Source organism: Hemiscyllium ocellatum, chromosome 26 (assembly GCF_020745735.1).
Source record: "Hemiscyllium ocellatum isolate sHemOce1 chromosome 26, sHemOce1.pat.X.cur, whole genome shotgun sequence".
In the NCBI taxonomy this organism is placed as follows: Eukaryota; Metazoa; Chordata; class Chondrichthyes; order Orectolobiformes; family Hemiscylliidae; genus Hemiscyllium; species Hemiscyllium ocellatum.
In genome coordinates, this window is record NC_083426.1 from 37,931,719 (window position 1) to 37,948,326 (window position 16,608).

Here is a 16,608-nt window from a genome sequence, read left to right on the forward strand (position 1 = left end):
ACAGTCAGTGTTTTGGCCTCAGCCGCTTTCTGTGGCAGTGAATTCCACAGGCTCACCACTCTCTGGGTGAAGGAATTTTGCCTCATCTCAGTCCTAAATGGCCTCACCCATTTCCTTAGACTGTGACCCCTGGATCACATTCATCATGCAGGTATATGTGGTTCACCACTGACATGGGCACTCTTTCATTACAAGTGCTGCTGACTAGTCAGCCTCATGATATAGGTGAGTACTTTAATGCACTGTGGCAGAACATATGATAAAATAAGAGATTTATTATATAGTGCATTTTCAATCTTCAGCAGGTTATCAGAGAATGGATTGGCGTGTTTTTCACTAAGAGGCAGAGTTAACCTAACTCACCCTGTGCACATTACTTACAAAAGCTGTCAAGCAAGTCATTGCCCTGTTTGTATTGAAGCAGAGCAAGAGGAGAAATGGTTTCTCTTGAGTGCATATGCATTATAACAGCTTCATCTACTGAGCATTCTATTTCAAACAGCTACCCTGAACATTTCACTAAAAACATGCCAAATTGTTGGAGTGATGGTCATTTTATTGTTCCATGCTTGAAAATAAAAAGTTTTAACATCAACTAAAAGCATTTTACCTGGCGGTGTAGAGACTCCTTATTTGCAAGTTCATTTTCAAGTTTGTCATTAAGATCGTGCACTGACGTGGACTCTCTCTGTGCAGCCAAATAACGCTTTTCAAGTGTTGTGATTCTTTCTTCCATATCTTCCTTCTGTGCCATTGCCTAAAACCAACATAAGTATATATTAAATTAACACCAGGAGACCACAAAGCTGGTTCACTCTCATCTCAGGCCAGAAGGTTGTGGATTCAAACCCCTTGACAATCAAGACTGATATTTCAGTGCTGTAATGAGCTTGGTTCTGCATTTTCAGAGCTGTGCTTAACTGACATACAAATGCCAAAGGTACCATATAAAGAGAAGTTGAGGCACTTTCCCCCTAGTCCCTGAGCCAATATTTCTCTGTCAATCAACACAATTAAAAAAACTAACTGGTAATTCATCTCATGGCTCACTGATACCTTGCTACATGTTTATCTGAATAACAACACTGCATGCACTTCAAACACAAAGTTTCTTTTGACTGTGGAGCATGCTGGGACAGTCTGAAATTTCTTTAACAGCTTTAGACCTGTGACTCAGAATCAACAACTTAAAAACTCCAAAATCATTCAGCTGATAAATTTTGTCATTCAATGAGAAGTGCGGAACTGAGAAAATGAAATTTGATGTTCAAGTCCACCAACATCAGTTAAGTCATGGTACGTGATTGCCATCCAGTAGACTGGACAGTTCAAGTCAAACCTCAACACCACTTATTTCTTGTTCTCTGCCATCGTAAATTTCTATGGTTGGAGACCCACAACTCCAATGTTTTTTGCTTTAGCCCTGGAATCTGAAAGGTGAGTCAAAGTCTGACATGGACAGTCAGACAACTAAACTGTGGCTTGGCCACACAGGTACTCAGTTCTGAGCATGTCTACAGTTGTAAAGCTCTTGTATAAGTTAAAATTGGGGTAATAATCAGATGTAGCAAGATTTTATAGTGCTTATGATTTCTCTGTACCTAGAGGAAAGAGGAAACTTTATCTCATGATAAGTTCCCAATCTCAGCTTTGCATGTATGAATTTGTTTCATGGGAAATCGTTAAACTGATGATCTTGCAGATAGTAGAATAATTGTTTGCGGGTCATCTAGACTCTCTCATACATTTTCTAATTAAAGAGCTGTGATCTAGTCAAGGTACAAACAATAAAGCAGCTTCCTGCTTCCACATACAGTATAATAGTGTGTGCACGAAGGGTAATAACCAAGAAGCTACAAAAATCTGAGTTCAATATTCAGGATTATGCAGCAATTGAGGGAGTCTATCCCTCCCTTCACCACAATGAGAATGCCAAATGTGAACTCGCAAAATGAAAATTCTTCTGCATTGAAAGGGACAGTAAATCTTTACCACTGTCATGCCTCTATTCTACCCTGTTCAAAATTATCTCATCAGACTCAGAATAAAAGGCCTGTCCCTCTTGCCCCAGCAAATCACGGTAATCAAAGAAATGTGATGGCAGGGGAAAAGTAAAATACAGAATACCTTCGATCATTTAGTAATTAAAGGCAGCAACATTATGCATGCAGCGATATGGAATCAAGTATACTGTGAGGTTTATGGAATATTTAATCATAGTTTGACCCAATTTCCAGACACAGAATTACTGGGGAAAAATTCTCAATAATAAATTATTGCAGCTTCCATAAATACTTGTGAAAAATCTTCACACTGAAGATTCCTGATACTCAAAATAAGAACAATCAGGCCAAATACAAACACTTGTAAAACTTTGTTAACATTTCAGACAAAAACCTTTTTCTCGCAATGTATAGAAATATGGCACATTTAAATTATTTGCATTTTAGACCATTTCAATGAGATCACACCTCACCTCCCTGATGTCTCGCTGGTACTTGTTATTCATTTCCTCTGATCTGATCAAATCTTTCCTGGCAGTGTCCAGATCTTCCTCCAGCTCTGCCACACGTGCTGATAGGACAGACACACGCTCTTTCATCTGGGTCACCTCAAAGTTCTGTTTCTCCAGTAAATCCTGCATCTCCACAACCTGGCTGACCTCATCGTTGGGATCAATTGATCCATTTGAAAGTCTCTGCAATGTTAATGACAGAACAGCAGGCATTATCTACATGGTGTTCTATGTACAGTGAACATTGGGGAACCATAATAATTAGGAGATACAATTTTAAAGACAAAAGTGTAACATCACATAATAAAGCTAGCTTAATAATGAAGTATTTCTAATTACCAACTCAGCTATACTTAAGTCACCTTTACTGATAAGCAGGTTCTCATTACAGGTTCATGTCGAAATTAATTTAACCTGACAGCGCCAGGGACCTGGGTTCAATTCCCACCTCAGGCAACTGACTGTGTGGAGTTTGCACGTTCTCCCCGTGTCTGCGTGGGTTTCCTCCGGGTGCTCCGGTTTCCTCCCACAGTCCAAAGATGTGCGGGTCAGGTGAATTGGCCATGCTAAATTGCCCGTAGTGTTAGGTAAGGGGTATATGTAGGGGTATGGGTGGATTGCGCTTCGGCGGGTCGATGTGGACTTGTTGGGCCGAAGGGCCTGTTTCCACACTAAGTAATCTAATCTAATCTAATCTGAAACATCCAAATTATTTACATCATAGACTAAATAGCCAGTAAAAATGTAAATGTTTCACATTTCTTTCATAAATCACTTTGAAAATTCAAACAACGCAATTATGAAACAAAAGGAGAGAAATATTAGATGTTTTCTCCTCACAGTGTAATACTGAGTTATTAAGACTTCATTCAATTACAACATGCAATAAATTAATTTGCAAGCGAAACTTAACTGCAACTGAAAGATATTTGTTCAAAACAATAAGTCACAAATTTCTCACCAAAAAATTATGAATAGTGCTATGGTATTTTGAGAAAATGTTCAATGTACAATATTTAGTTACCCAAAGTACACAGCCTATGGCAGACCGAGTGATTAGTATTTGTGCTAGTTCTGTAAAAGGACAACAAAACGTTTTAACTCTTCCTACCAGTCAGAGATGTCCTTTAAACAGTACAGATAAAAACTACCGTACAGTCCACCAGCCTGACCCTGAGTTTCTGACAGCTGAAAATTTTAATTCTCCAATTTGCTCTTAGACTGTCATTCCTATCTTCAGCCCATTGCATGGTTCCAGTGAGGGTCAATGTAAGTTTGAGGAACAGCACCGCACCATTTTATCAGGAATTTTGTAGCCACTATTTAGCTACAGCAGACCTTAATCTCTATCCCAGTTTTGTTTGCTTTGTGTTGCATTTTTGTTTGCAGTCAGCAGCACATTAGATTTGGGTACATTTAAATAAAACCAAAGAAGTGCGAATGCTGGAAATTTTGGAAGTGAAACAGAAATTGCTGTAAATATTCAGCACATCTGGCAGCATCTGTGGTAGAAAGCAGAGTTATTGTTTGAATCCGGTGACTCATCATAACCACACAGAAACATTCAGAACTCGAAACATTAATTTTATTTCCGCCCCACATATGCTGCCAGACCTGCTGAATTTCTCCAGCAATTTCTAATTTATTTTCCCAGTTCTGGTTCATCTTTTATTTGGCGTTGGAATAATAACTCCATCTTTCCTTCTAGAAGAGTGTGGTGCTGGAAAAGCACAGCCAGACAGGCAGCATCTGAGGAGCAGGAGTATCGATGTTTTGGGCACAGGCCCTTCATCAGATTTTCCTGCTGCTCGGATGCTGCCTGACCGGCTATGCTTTCCCAGCATCGCACTCTTCGACTCTGATCTCCAGCATCTGTTGTCCTCACTTTCTTCTCTCATTCCTTCTCTCTTGTCATCCTACCTATCAAACAACGCAATTATGAGACTAAGGAGAGAAATATTAGATGTTTGCCCCTCATAGTTTAATACCGAGTTATTAAGACTTCAATCAATTCCAACATACCTTCTTTTTCTTTTTGTCCCTTTCACCAACCCTTTGTTAAAAAATCAATTTCATCTTTTACTTTTCCCAGTTCTGATGAAAGGTCACCTTGTTTCTCTCTCCACAGATGCTGCCTCATCTGCTAAATACTTTCACCATTCATTGTTTTTATTTCAGATAAAATATAGATCTTAATTTAAATGCAGATAACGTTTTAAACTTTGAGAGCAGGCGATGGCCTAATGCTATCATCACTGGACTGTTAATCCAGAGACCCAGGTGATGTTCTGGGCTCATGGGTTCAAATCCCGCCATGACAGATAGTGGAATTAGAATTCAATTAAATTCAGAAAAATAAAAATCTGGAATTAAGAGTCTAATGATCACCATGAATCTGTTGTCAGTTGTTAGAGAAACTCATCTGCTACACTGAAGTCCGTTGGGAAAGAAACTGCCATCTTTACCTAGTCGGGCCTACAAGTGACTCCAGGCCCACAGTAATGTGTTTGAGTCTTAATTGCTGTCTGTGTGATTAGGGATGGGCAATAAATACTGGCCTAGCCACCGATGCTGTCTTCCCATAAATGAACAATAAAATAAAAGTACTGGTCAACAATAGAACTTTACACAAATGGCTTGGATAGAACACCTTCCTGATAATAAGCAACATTCTGCCTACAAAAACAGAAATTGCTGTAAAAGCTCAGCAGGTCTGGCAGCATCTGTGAAGAAAAATCCAAGTTAATGTTTCAGTGTCCCTTCTGCAGCGGACCCAAAGCGTGAACTCTGATTTCTCTTCACAGATGTTGCCAGATCTGCTGAGCTTTTACAACAATTTTTGTTTTTGTTCCTGAAATACAGCATCCACAGTTCTTTCGGCAAATATTTTGCCTACAGTGATAAAACCAAATATGTAAATGCGCATATCTAATCGCTCATTGCTGGTGGACACACCCTTCAGTATAAACAGGACAGATTCAGGGCAACAAAAATATTAAATCACTTTGATTGCTCCAAATTATGAGTTCTATGAATTTGTTGTAGTTGGCGGTCAGAATTCCACTTTGACGTTTTTTCCCCTGGCAGTTGACTGTCCTGAGTGGTTGTCAGTGTAACTGCAAGTAGAACATTAGTTCTTGTCGACAATCTTGTATTTAATTGTAAAGGATTTCTAATTATTCAAGAGTTCAATTATTCAAGAAATCTGGGAGAAGTAGCAAAGTGTTTAGAGTTGAAAAGTAGAGAATTGAGCATATCAATAAAAATCAAGTATTATTCATGAGGTGAGGCCTAACTCAGGTTTGAAGTGCCTGTGGAGATAACTGTATTGTAGGATTCTAGCCCAATTGTTGGCACAGAGGAACCATTGGCCTCAGTGGGACCAAATGAGAAACTACCACATCTCAATAAAAAAGAAAGCACTGGTCAACAATTGGATTTTACACAAATGGCTTGGACAGAACACCTTCCTGAAAAGTGTGTTTTATGTTAATTACATCAGTTTGTTTATATCTTTTGAAGTTTAACAGTATCTTCCTCATAGTACACAAAACTTCTATGTTTTGTATTAACAGCAAATGTTGAAATTGTGTTCTGTACACTCAAGCCCAAGCATCAACCAAATTACCGTCATGAACCCTCCCTGTCATTTCATCAAAAAGCGAAAACAAGTTAGTTAAGCATAATTTGCCTTTTAACAAATTCATGCTGGCTTTCATTATGAATCCATATTTTCCCAACTGATGATTAACTTTGACCTAGATAATCATTTCTACAAGCTCCCCTACCACCGAGGTTAATCTGATAGGTCCGTAATTATTCTGTTTCTCATTACATCCTGGTTTTGAACAGCAGCAATTCTTCAAACGCTAGCAACACCTCTGTATGCAAGGAGGATCAGAAAATTATCTTTATGACCTATGTCTCCAAAATTTCCACTCTTACATCCTTCAGTATCCTTGGAGTAGTCTTATTTAATCCAAATGATTTATCAACTTTTAAACACAAAAAATTTCTGGTACCTCCTCTTTATTAAATTACAGCCCATCTAGTACAGCTTTGGCAAAATCTTCTTCTTTGTTAAAGACAGATGCAAAGTATTAATAAGTAATGCAACTTTGCTTCCGCCTCCATATTTAAAATCCCTTTTTAGCACCTCAGTCAACTCCATTCTTCCTTTGACTATTTATAATCTTCTAGAAAAATTAACATTTGTACTCGAAGGCCAGTCTCTTCTCATCCTCTCTCTTTGCTACACTTATCAGCATTTCAGTTCCTCTCTGAATTCCTCTCTCTACTTAGTTGGGTTCTCAATGTATTATCCACATGACATCTGTCATATCTCTCTCTCTCTGTCTTACTTTCTAACTTTTGCCGTTATCCAGGGAACTCTGACTTTGGTTACCTCACTGTTCCCCTTTCATGGGAATGCAGAGTGATAATACCAGTGCTATTGTTTTTTTTTCAAACCACTCCACTGAAATTTGTCTGTCCCTAGTATTTTTATGCCTGACTGCTTCTTGTCCTTTTCATAGCTCACATCAACCATTTGGATACTCTAGCGATTATTGGCTGAACATTCCTTGATGACATTTGTCCTGATTCATTCCCCAGAAAGCAAATAATGTGTCCTTCCTTATTTATTGCACTTACTCATTCCATTGGCAAGATAGCGACAGAATAGGATCCTCCACCCAGAGCTCCTCTGCTCCACCTGTTCTTTTTGTTTCTTTTGTTTTTAGCAGTCCCAGAGCAGCACAAGGGGAAATTAGTCCTGGACCAGCCTGAGGGTGAGCAAGGCCCAGAGCAGTGCAATTTATCTCAGTGCAGCTGAGTGCCTGTGTGGAGCGAACTGGAGATTTAGAGCGGAACAGAAGTTGTTGGACTAGGGCTTGGTGCAGGCTGTCAGACCATATACTGAGCTGCTGCTATTAGAAAATCTTTATTCGACTGTCATGTCAATCCTTTAACTATGTTATGACTATCTTATTTCTAAATTATTTTTTAGACACTCTAATTAATGCTACTACTTTTCCTTTTATTCCTCTTTTGTATCCAAGATTTATACCTAGGTACTTATACCTAAGATGGTGCCATTAGAGGCAGCCATTGTAAAAATGTTTCACTGTACTCCTGTACTGGAGACACATGACAATAAAGGATTTCTATATTTCGATCGAGAAAAATCTCCTGAATGCACTTCAGCAACTTTTCTCCTCTGTCCGTTCAATTTTTACTATTCTAGTCTATATTAGGATAAAATAAAATCCAATATTGTAACTAATCTGTAGTTTCCTTGCAATTGTTTTTCATTTATAACTTTCCCACTGATTGGTTTGAGCTAATAACTAATGTGATGATAGTTTTACCAGAAACCAAATACAATTTGTCATTGATCAATTCTGTTACCTCTTCTTTCATTCCCAAACTTTGCTGACTATCTTGGATTCAATGACATTTAAAACCCAATATTGTCCTTTATTAAGGCAGATCATCAGGTTATACCGGATCATTCTATTCCTACACGACTGTCTGTACCTACAGCTCAACAAGCTTATTAAACACACACCACACATTCATTATAAACTTAATACAGACATTGTTACATTTCCCTTTACTTGGACCCAACCTAATGCCCGATTATTTTGTTATTCTAGTTCCTTTCGAGCTCTTGCTTTCCACTTTCTTTCTTAGATGTTTAAAATCTACCTCATTGCTCTTTCTGCCTTGTACCTATATGGATCACAACCTCAGATGGTTCATCTTGTCCTTCCAGAGACTTCTGAAACTATCCAATGACCTCCCTGACTCTGACCCCATGAAGCATCTCTGGACATTGAAACACCTATCTTTTTCCCAGTTAAAGAATCCCCTGTCACTGTTGTACTCCCAGCCTTCCTCCTCTATTCCTTGTACAGCTGAGTGGCTACGGTGCCGTATCAGGGTTTTAGCTGCAGTCACCAAACAACTATCACTCTCATCAGCAACATTTTTCTCCTAGATTGCATGCTCAACATTGCGGCCACCATGAAAATTAGTAGCTCTATTCAAAAAGCAAAGATACAAAGTAAGAGTCTAAAATAGTTAATATCAAATATAACAGTTACGTAGTACTTTTGTAACATCCTTATAAAACTAATTAATGAGGCTATTTTACACTTTATTTCAACATTATGCATGACCTGCACTTTGCAAACAACATTTCATCTGTGCTTAAAAGGTGGATTTGTAGATCGATAACAGTCAAACAGAAATTGATGAAGCTTAAAGTTGTGACAAAGCACTAATTAGAAATAGCTGGAAAGCAACATCAGAATACCTGCAGCCACTTTCAATTCAAACAGTAGGCTTATTTTAACCTCAGAAGTTATATAATTAGTATATAAATAGATACCTGAATTACAAAAGGTGAAAATGATGCATGCAATGAGAAGATCTTTACTTTGTACAGAGCTGATGTTAATTAAGATAAAAAGTAAAGCACTCTAACTCTGTGATGGTAAATTACTGATGAACATTTCTGGATATTATCTTTGATTTAACAATCGATCTTAACCAGTTATTCACAGATTTTCATTTGTTGTCAAATCAACATGATATTTGAAATCACCAAACCTCCATGGAAGATCTGTAATGGAAAGTTTATTTCCTTAACTTTTCCGTATTATTTGATGATTTTTTTTCTGTCTAGAGGAACAGTATTCAATTAAAATTAGTAATCCCATATGTGTAACACCTAGAGTATGCTCACTGGATCTGCTCTTTTGGATCTCGATTTGGTCGCTGAGTGGAAGGTTCATTTTCATCGAGAGGATCTGCTCTTGTTAAAATGCTACTTAAGAAGATTTGTCTCAGAGATTTGGCCCTTTTGTTTTGAGCAGCTGTGAAGTCTTAAGAAAGAAGTATATTTTGGGAAAGTAATATTTGCACAATTGCTTCAGAAAGGAATTCCGAAGTGTCAACTATTTATTGATTAATTAATTTATCTTCTATTGAATTACTGTAGAGGCACACAAGGTTTGGAGGTGCCGGTGTTGGACTGAGTGTACAAAGTTGAAAATCACACAACACCAGGTTATGGTCCAACAGGCTTATTTGCTCCAAAAAAAACCTGTTGGACTATAACCTGGTGCTGTCAGATTTTTAACTTTAGAGGTGCAGTCACATTTGATTGTAAAGGTAGTAGGTGCTTTGTGCTCAGCAAAGCCTTGCAGTCAGCAGTGAGATGAAGGTTCAGTTTCTGTATTGTTTGTGCGTTCAGATCAGGAAAATATCTTGATCTAGCTACAATGGCATCTCCCAGTTCTTCCCTTAATACTGTTGTGGAATGTTCTATGTCTACCTGAAGCACTGGACTAGGAAGACAACACCTCAGTTCTCAGTATCACCCACTAGACAAAGCTCTAGCAATGTAATCCAGTGTCAGCTCAAATCCCATGCTCAGAACTGCAATGGACTGTTATACTCAGGCCTCGGAACATCCAATGGCTTCCTTCTCCTGTTTGACCACAATGTTAAAAATAACACATTTGCCAATTCAGTGAATGATTAACTGTTTAAGTGCAGTGTCTTTAAAAGGCACATGCACAGGTTTTCTTCAAAGTTGTGAAAATAAAATAGAATTTATTGAAAGTAATAAAGATCAGAGTAAAAATTGCAAAATGCTCTGTCTCTCTCATGCACATACATACAAATGTTGTCCCTAACGCACACAGATACAAACAAATCAAAGTAAGGTGGGTCAATGGATTAAGTAGCTGGTAAATGTCCAAAAAGGTCAATTATGCACTAATTCCACAGATTGATACTTTGGATGCGTTCAGACTGGGCTGAAGGGGTGTTCTGGATTCTGTATCAAGGCCATTTAAAAAATATTGATGGACAGTTTTTGTCTGGTTTCCTGGAGTCAGCAACTACTGCACTGATTCTTAAAGCTAAGCCTCTGGCACATGGACAGTAAAACAGAGAGGATTTGAGCTTGAAAATAGGATGGAAAGTGACACAGCACCCATTAAAGAGGTTTCCTTTCCAGTCTCCTTCTGTTCTGACCAGTCAGAAACAGACCCTTCGATCCAGTTCATCCACATTGACCAGATATCCCATACAAATCTAGCCCCATTTGCCAGCATTTGGACCAGATCCCTCTAAACCCTTCCTATTCATATACCCATCCAGATGACTTCCAAATGTTGTAATTGTATCAGCTTCTATCACTTCCTCTGGCAGCTCATTCTACACATGCACCACCCGCTGCGTGAAAAGTTGCCCCTAACGTCCCTTTTAAATTTTCCCCCTCTGACCCAAACCTATGCCCTCTAGTTCTGGACTCCCAATTCGAGGGAAAAGATCTTGTCTACTTACTCTATCCATGCCCCTCATGATTTTATAAACCTCCATAAGGTCACCATTCAGCCTCCAACACTCCAGGGAAAATAGCCCCAACTCTTATACTCAATGCACTAACCAATAAAGGCAAGCACACCAAATGCCTTCTTCGCTATCCTACCTACTTGCGAGAGAATCAGATTCTTAAAACATCAAAAAAATTCCTTCACTTATTACAGGATCCCTTCTCACTGAGTGACCAGTTACTCAAACAATAGTCATAGCAGTTGATACTAGGTCCATGGCTGAGACATGATTAGATTTTGGCTGGAGGAATTCATTTCTTAGCTACAGTGCATTGTCCGAAGTAATTGCATGCAATAACTTATATCACACTCAGTAATTTCATATAATGGTTTATCCTATGCCCAGATGAATATACTGTTAATTGTCTCGATGACTCGTGAATTGTGCAGTCGATGGAGTGAATCATGTTCCTGCAAAGTGACGGTCACTGATTGATTCTTCCAGACACGTTATTAGCTTTGAAATTTATAATGAAGTTGTGTGAATGTTCAGCCACCTTAGAAGATGTTTTCAAAATTATTTATTTAAATGTTGTCCAGTCTTTGAAAATTAAAATCACGTTGGCTTTTGAATTCAATAAATAAAGCTATTTTTGATATAAAGCTTGGCTTTATAACATGGGAATTGAATTCATAACTGTGTGCTTAAAGCTAGGATTAAAATGTTTTCTTGGTGATTCGCTAAAACTAAATGCATGTATCATTGATATTTGTAATTAGTTCAGTGAATTTTGATAATGACTGACATATGCTCATATACATCAATACTTTTTTTTGGAAAACAGTAAACGTTTGTGCTCATTTGAGTCAAAGTAAGTTAGTGCTATGGAATGACTACCTTTTGACAAATGTCAGCGAACAGATTGAGGCCATTTTGATGCAATGTAACATTTTATTAATAACATCGCCTGATCAGAGCTTTGAATAAGTATTAAAATGAACATGTCCATTCTTGGTGTTGAAAGATCAGCATCACTCAGGATGAGTTCTGTACATTCTGATGTGGCAGATCCTCTTGCCGAAAACTGGATAGAAATTAATTTCTGTGTAAGTGCGCTCAAACCAACTGGAACCCTTCCATTTCCAAAAACCTTTTTATCCTCATTCTTGTCTCATCCTCCAGAGATGTACATTTGGTGACAACAACCCATCATTTCTACAATAACCTGACCTTATTCCCACAAACCTGATCTCTCTCCAATAGTCATGTAGCTCACTCTGTTTAAATGGTGATCCAATGTTCCCATAAGCTTCAATGACGAGCAAGGAACTTAACAATCTTCCTACTGTAAAATCCTCTCCTACCCTCTCGTCATGCTGTCTTAAAAACAATTGAATACAGATGACTTCTCAACATGAATATTCTGCATAGAGAAAGTCTCTCCCCTATTCATTCTGTCAAAATCCTCCATAATTTCAAAATTAAATTTCCTTTCAAACTTTTGCCCTACCCCTATGGAAATAGTCCACATGCCCTCAAATTTCCTTCATGAGCACAGTTTCATATCCTAGCAATTTCCCAGCGAATATGCTCTGTTAAATTCTATGACTTTAACGTTTCCCCATAATGATGCCTAGACCAGCAACACATATTCAAATCAGCCCTAATTAATATGCAACTCTGATAGAAAGGAGCAATTTCAGGACAAAATAAACAGGTTGTCTGTGAAAATATTTCACTTAATCAGGGTCTGAAACTGAAATGGAAGAATTATATTAAACATAAATTCACCAAAGCAGAGGCCAAGTGAAAGAGGAAAGAAATCAAATGTAGAGTGAGTAACACAAGGAAGAAATTCAAATGGAATGACTTGTGAATAAGATTTTAATCTGCAGGAAAATCTAATAGCTCCAAACACTTATGGAACCTGAACACACTTTATTGGTTTGCTTTATGTGGGTGCTGCTGAGTAATTCAAGGTCACGTTTGCAATCCTCTGACTACCTCTGCAGCACAGCTGAGGGGAAATGTGGGAGAATTTATTCATTGAGGCAATGTTAGAATTCAGTTGCAGTGATGAAAACATGCGAAGTCAGCAGTTCTTCTGGGTTTGAAGATATTGGAGTACCTCAGAGATAAGTTTCAGCAGTCCTGAGAAATCAGCACAAGGGGTTTCAAAATCCAGGGGTTTGAATGGATGAGAAAGCAGTAAAGAAAAAGCTCCCCAACAGGAATGGAAGTTGCCCTTTGTCATACAATGCCTGCCCAACCCTTACCACCATCACCATGTTATATTTTTAAAAAAAACTGGTGAAGACAGAACTGGAGTCAATCTTTACTCAGTCTAACATTTATTTACAGAGTGAAACATTACAAACATGCACCACCTAAGTAAAACACAGCCTTCTTTCAATTAGTGGCCCTGCATACCAGCCCAAGTCACAACCCAAACAATGTCCTCTAGCTGTATTCAATTAAACATTAGATACACAGTTAACAAACCACCTCCGAAATGGAGACCAGCAGCAACAAGGAAAATCAAATTTTCGTATGACATGCTAAATTTCATATAAAATAGGAAGCAAACTGTAAAACTGAAATTGAACAAAAATCAGAATGGATGCTGAAACAAATTAAAACTTACTCATTATGTAAAATTTGACAAGAACATTGAACTTTATAGATTGATTTTAACCTGGTAGGGATTCTTTAAACCACATTAGGATGGCAACATTAAATTTTATTCTGATGGCACTTGGTACTAATAGAGAACTTCCAAAGTATTTAATTTCTGAGACTTGCAAGCCTCACAACACAATGTTCACCATGAGATTCTGTTATTCAGCAACATTTATTAAGTATAGATGGAGTCAATGAATGGAAAGCTGGTTTGCGTGATGAACTGCGTTGTGTTCACAACTCTGTAGTTTCTCATGGTCTTGGGAAGAGTAGTTGCCATACCATTCAGATGGAACGGTTTCTGCGGTGCATCCATAAAAATTGATAAGAGTCCTTGTGGACATGCTAAATGTCCTTAGCATCCTGAGGAAGCAGAGACATTGTTGTGCTTTCCTGACCATCACATTAACATGAATGGACCTATACAGATTGTTGGCAATCATCATTACCAGGAACTTGACACTGTCAACCATCTCCACCTCAGCACCACTGATACTGACAGTGGTGTGCTCTCCACTGTGCTTTCTGAAGTCAGTGTCCAGCTCCTTCATTTTTCTGGCATTGATTGCTGTCTTTACACCATATCACTAAGTATGCAATCTCTTTCCTGTATTCTGTCTTGTCATTGTTTGAGATCTGAGCTACAACAGTGGTATCGTCAACAAGCTTGTAAATGGAGTTGGGGTGCAATTTGGCCACACAGCCATTAGTGTATGGGGAGTATAGTGGAGGCAGAGTACGCAGTCTGGTAGGCAGTTTGGGAGGTTACTGTTGATATGAGCCATGACTAACTTCTCGAAGCACTTCATAATTATGGTGATTATTGGGCAGTAATCACTGAGACACACTACATGACTTTCTTTGGCGCCAGGGTGATGGTGGTCTTTTTGAAGCAGGTGGGGACTTCACGTTGTAGTAAGCAGAGGTGAAAGATGTCTGTGAATCCTCCCACCAGCTGGTCTGCACATGATCTGAATGCATGGACCGAGACTCCACCCAGGACAATTGCTTTGCATGGCAGATCTAATGCTTGCTGTGGTGACCATGGGTACAGATGCATCCGAGGCTGTTGGGATCAGTGACATTGTTTCACTGCCCTTCTGTTCAAAGTGTGCATAGAATACATTGAGCTCATTATGTCGGGATGTAGCTTTGTCCACGATTCTGTTTGATTTCGCTTTGTAACCTGATATGTTGTGTAAGCCTTGCTACAAATGACAGGTGTCCATGTGGTTGGTCTGGCTCAGACTTAGTTTGGTGTTGTCTTTTAGTGTCTTTGATGGCCTTGGAATGGCTGTACCTGGATTTCCTGTACAGGTCAGGGTTGCCTGACTTGTAAGCCTCAGACCTGGACTTCAGTAGGGAGTGTATCTCCAGGTTCATCCATGGTCCCCGGGTGGGGAATATTTGGATTAATCCCTTCAGCATGCAGTCTTCTGCACACCAACTATGAAGTCTGTAACATTATCGGCATGCTCGTTTAGGCTTGCTGCTGAGTTCTTATATATGGACTAGTCCACGGACTCTAACCAGCCCCGTAGAAGTCCTTCTGTTGCCTCAGACGACACTGTACCACTTTCTGCACTGGGTCCTCAATTTCTTCAATGGCTTCAATTTCTGCTGGTAAGCCGGGAGGAGGAAGAGGAGCACAGTACTGTGGTCTGATTTCCCAAAATGTGAATGGGGGATAGAGTGTCAGGCATCTTTGATGGTTCTGTAAGCCATTCAGCCCTTCAAGCCTGCTCTGCTATTCATTGTGATCATGGCTGATCATCCAATTCAATAGCCTATTTCTGCCTGTTCTTCATATTCTTTTATCCCTTTCAGTACAAATACTGGTTTAGTTATGGATGTGTAGCCTTCAGCTTTTTAACATAATTACTAGTAATTTCATTACAAGATTGCATTACATTTATTTACAGGGGAAGTGAATTAAAATCATCGACCGAGTTTCACCAATGCAAGCTCTACAAAATAATGGATGAGCCCTGTAATTTTCTAGACTGATTAACAACTGACTTGTCCTTACTTTACTGCCTACAGCAAACCGAGGCACTACATGCAGCTGTGCACAAATATATCAGAACAAATGGCAAAACAAGTGTAGAACATAACGCAGACCGCACTAGAAAAAAAATTTCATTTCACTATCGACAGAGATGTTACACAATCCTTCCTCTCTGAAAACCACAGCATCTCTTCTCTTTCACATCTATGAAGAGCCAGACCACCTTATTTTTGAAGTTATGATTTTTAAACTCGTTAGCAAATTGAACTGAAACAAGGAAATTGTTTAACAATGTAAAGCCATATTGAGGTGAAGGTGAGGGAAATAAGATCAAATTGTTCTTCGGGATGCGGTGAGACACTCTACAATTCAGACAACCAAAATCTATTTCAGTCTAAAGGAGACATGAAGAAAGTGCAAATATACAGTACTTTGCATTATGATTGTCATGACAGACCCACTGAAGGGTACCTCTTCGAAATGCTCACTAGAATGAGTATTTCAAAGCAGTTCTGAATGTTTTTGGGATATCACTGAAAGAGAAACTGCTGTCTCTTTCTTTCTCTTCCTCTAAAAAACTCAACCAATTCCTACAGAAACAGCTAGAAAATTGAAAATCATCAAAAGCTGCTGTTAACTAAGCATCTAAGGTACTGGTTAATCAGGCTTGGCCTCAAAGACAGCCAATGGACTCTAAACATTTATTTTCTCTGCTACGTACTGGGTGTGATAAAGACAGTGTGCGTGCGAGTGTGTGTGTGAGAGAAAGAGAGAGGGGTGAGTAAGGTTTTGGGGAGATATGGGGTGGGGGGGGGGGGGGGGGGGGGGAAGGGTTAGCATGCTTACTTGATTGTACAAAGGTAAGACATATGATGCCTTTCTTATCTTTGTCAGGTATTTCTCAGAAAATGTAAATTTTCTTTCACTTCAGAAAACTTTGTGATTGGCTCCTTATTGCTTAGAGTAAAAGTAATTAGCAGAGAAACATAGAAAATAGGTGCAGGAGTAGGACATTCGGTCCTTTGAGTCTGCACCATCATTCAATATGATCATG

General features: G+C 38.8%; 1 protein-coding gene across 1 annotated transcript in view; it reads right to left on the bottom strand.

The window, feature by feature from the left end:
• ppfia4 (PTPRF interacting protein alpha 4) overlaps positions 1 to 16,608 on the bottom strand; it is a 670,948-nt gene that overhangs the window by 97,903 nt on the left and 556,437 nt on the right. The window contains exons 6-7 of the mRNA XM_060845158.1: positions 2,477 to 2,698; positions 611 to 757 (exon numbers count right to left, since the gene is read on the bottom strand). Coding sequence (XP_060701141.1) covers positions 611 to 757; positions 2,477 to 2,698 — 369 coding nt within the window. The remainder of the gene's footprint in view (positions 1 to 610; positions 758 to 2,476; positions 2,699 to 16,608) is intronic.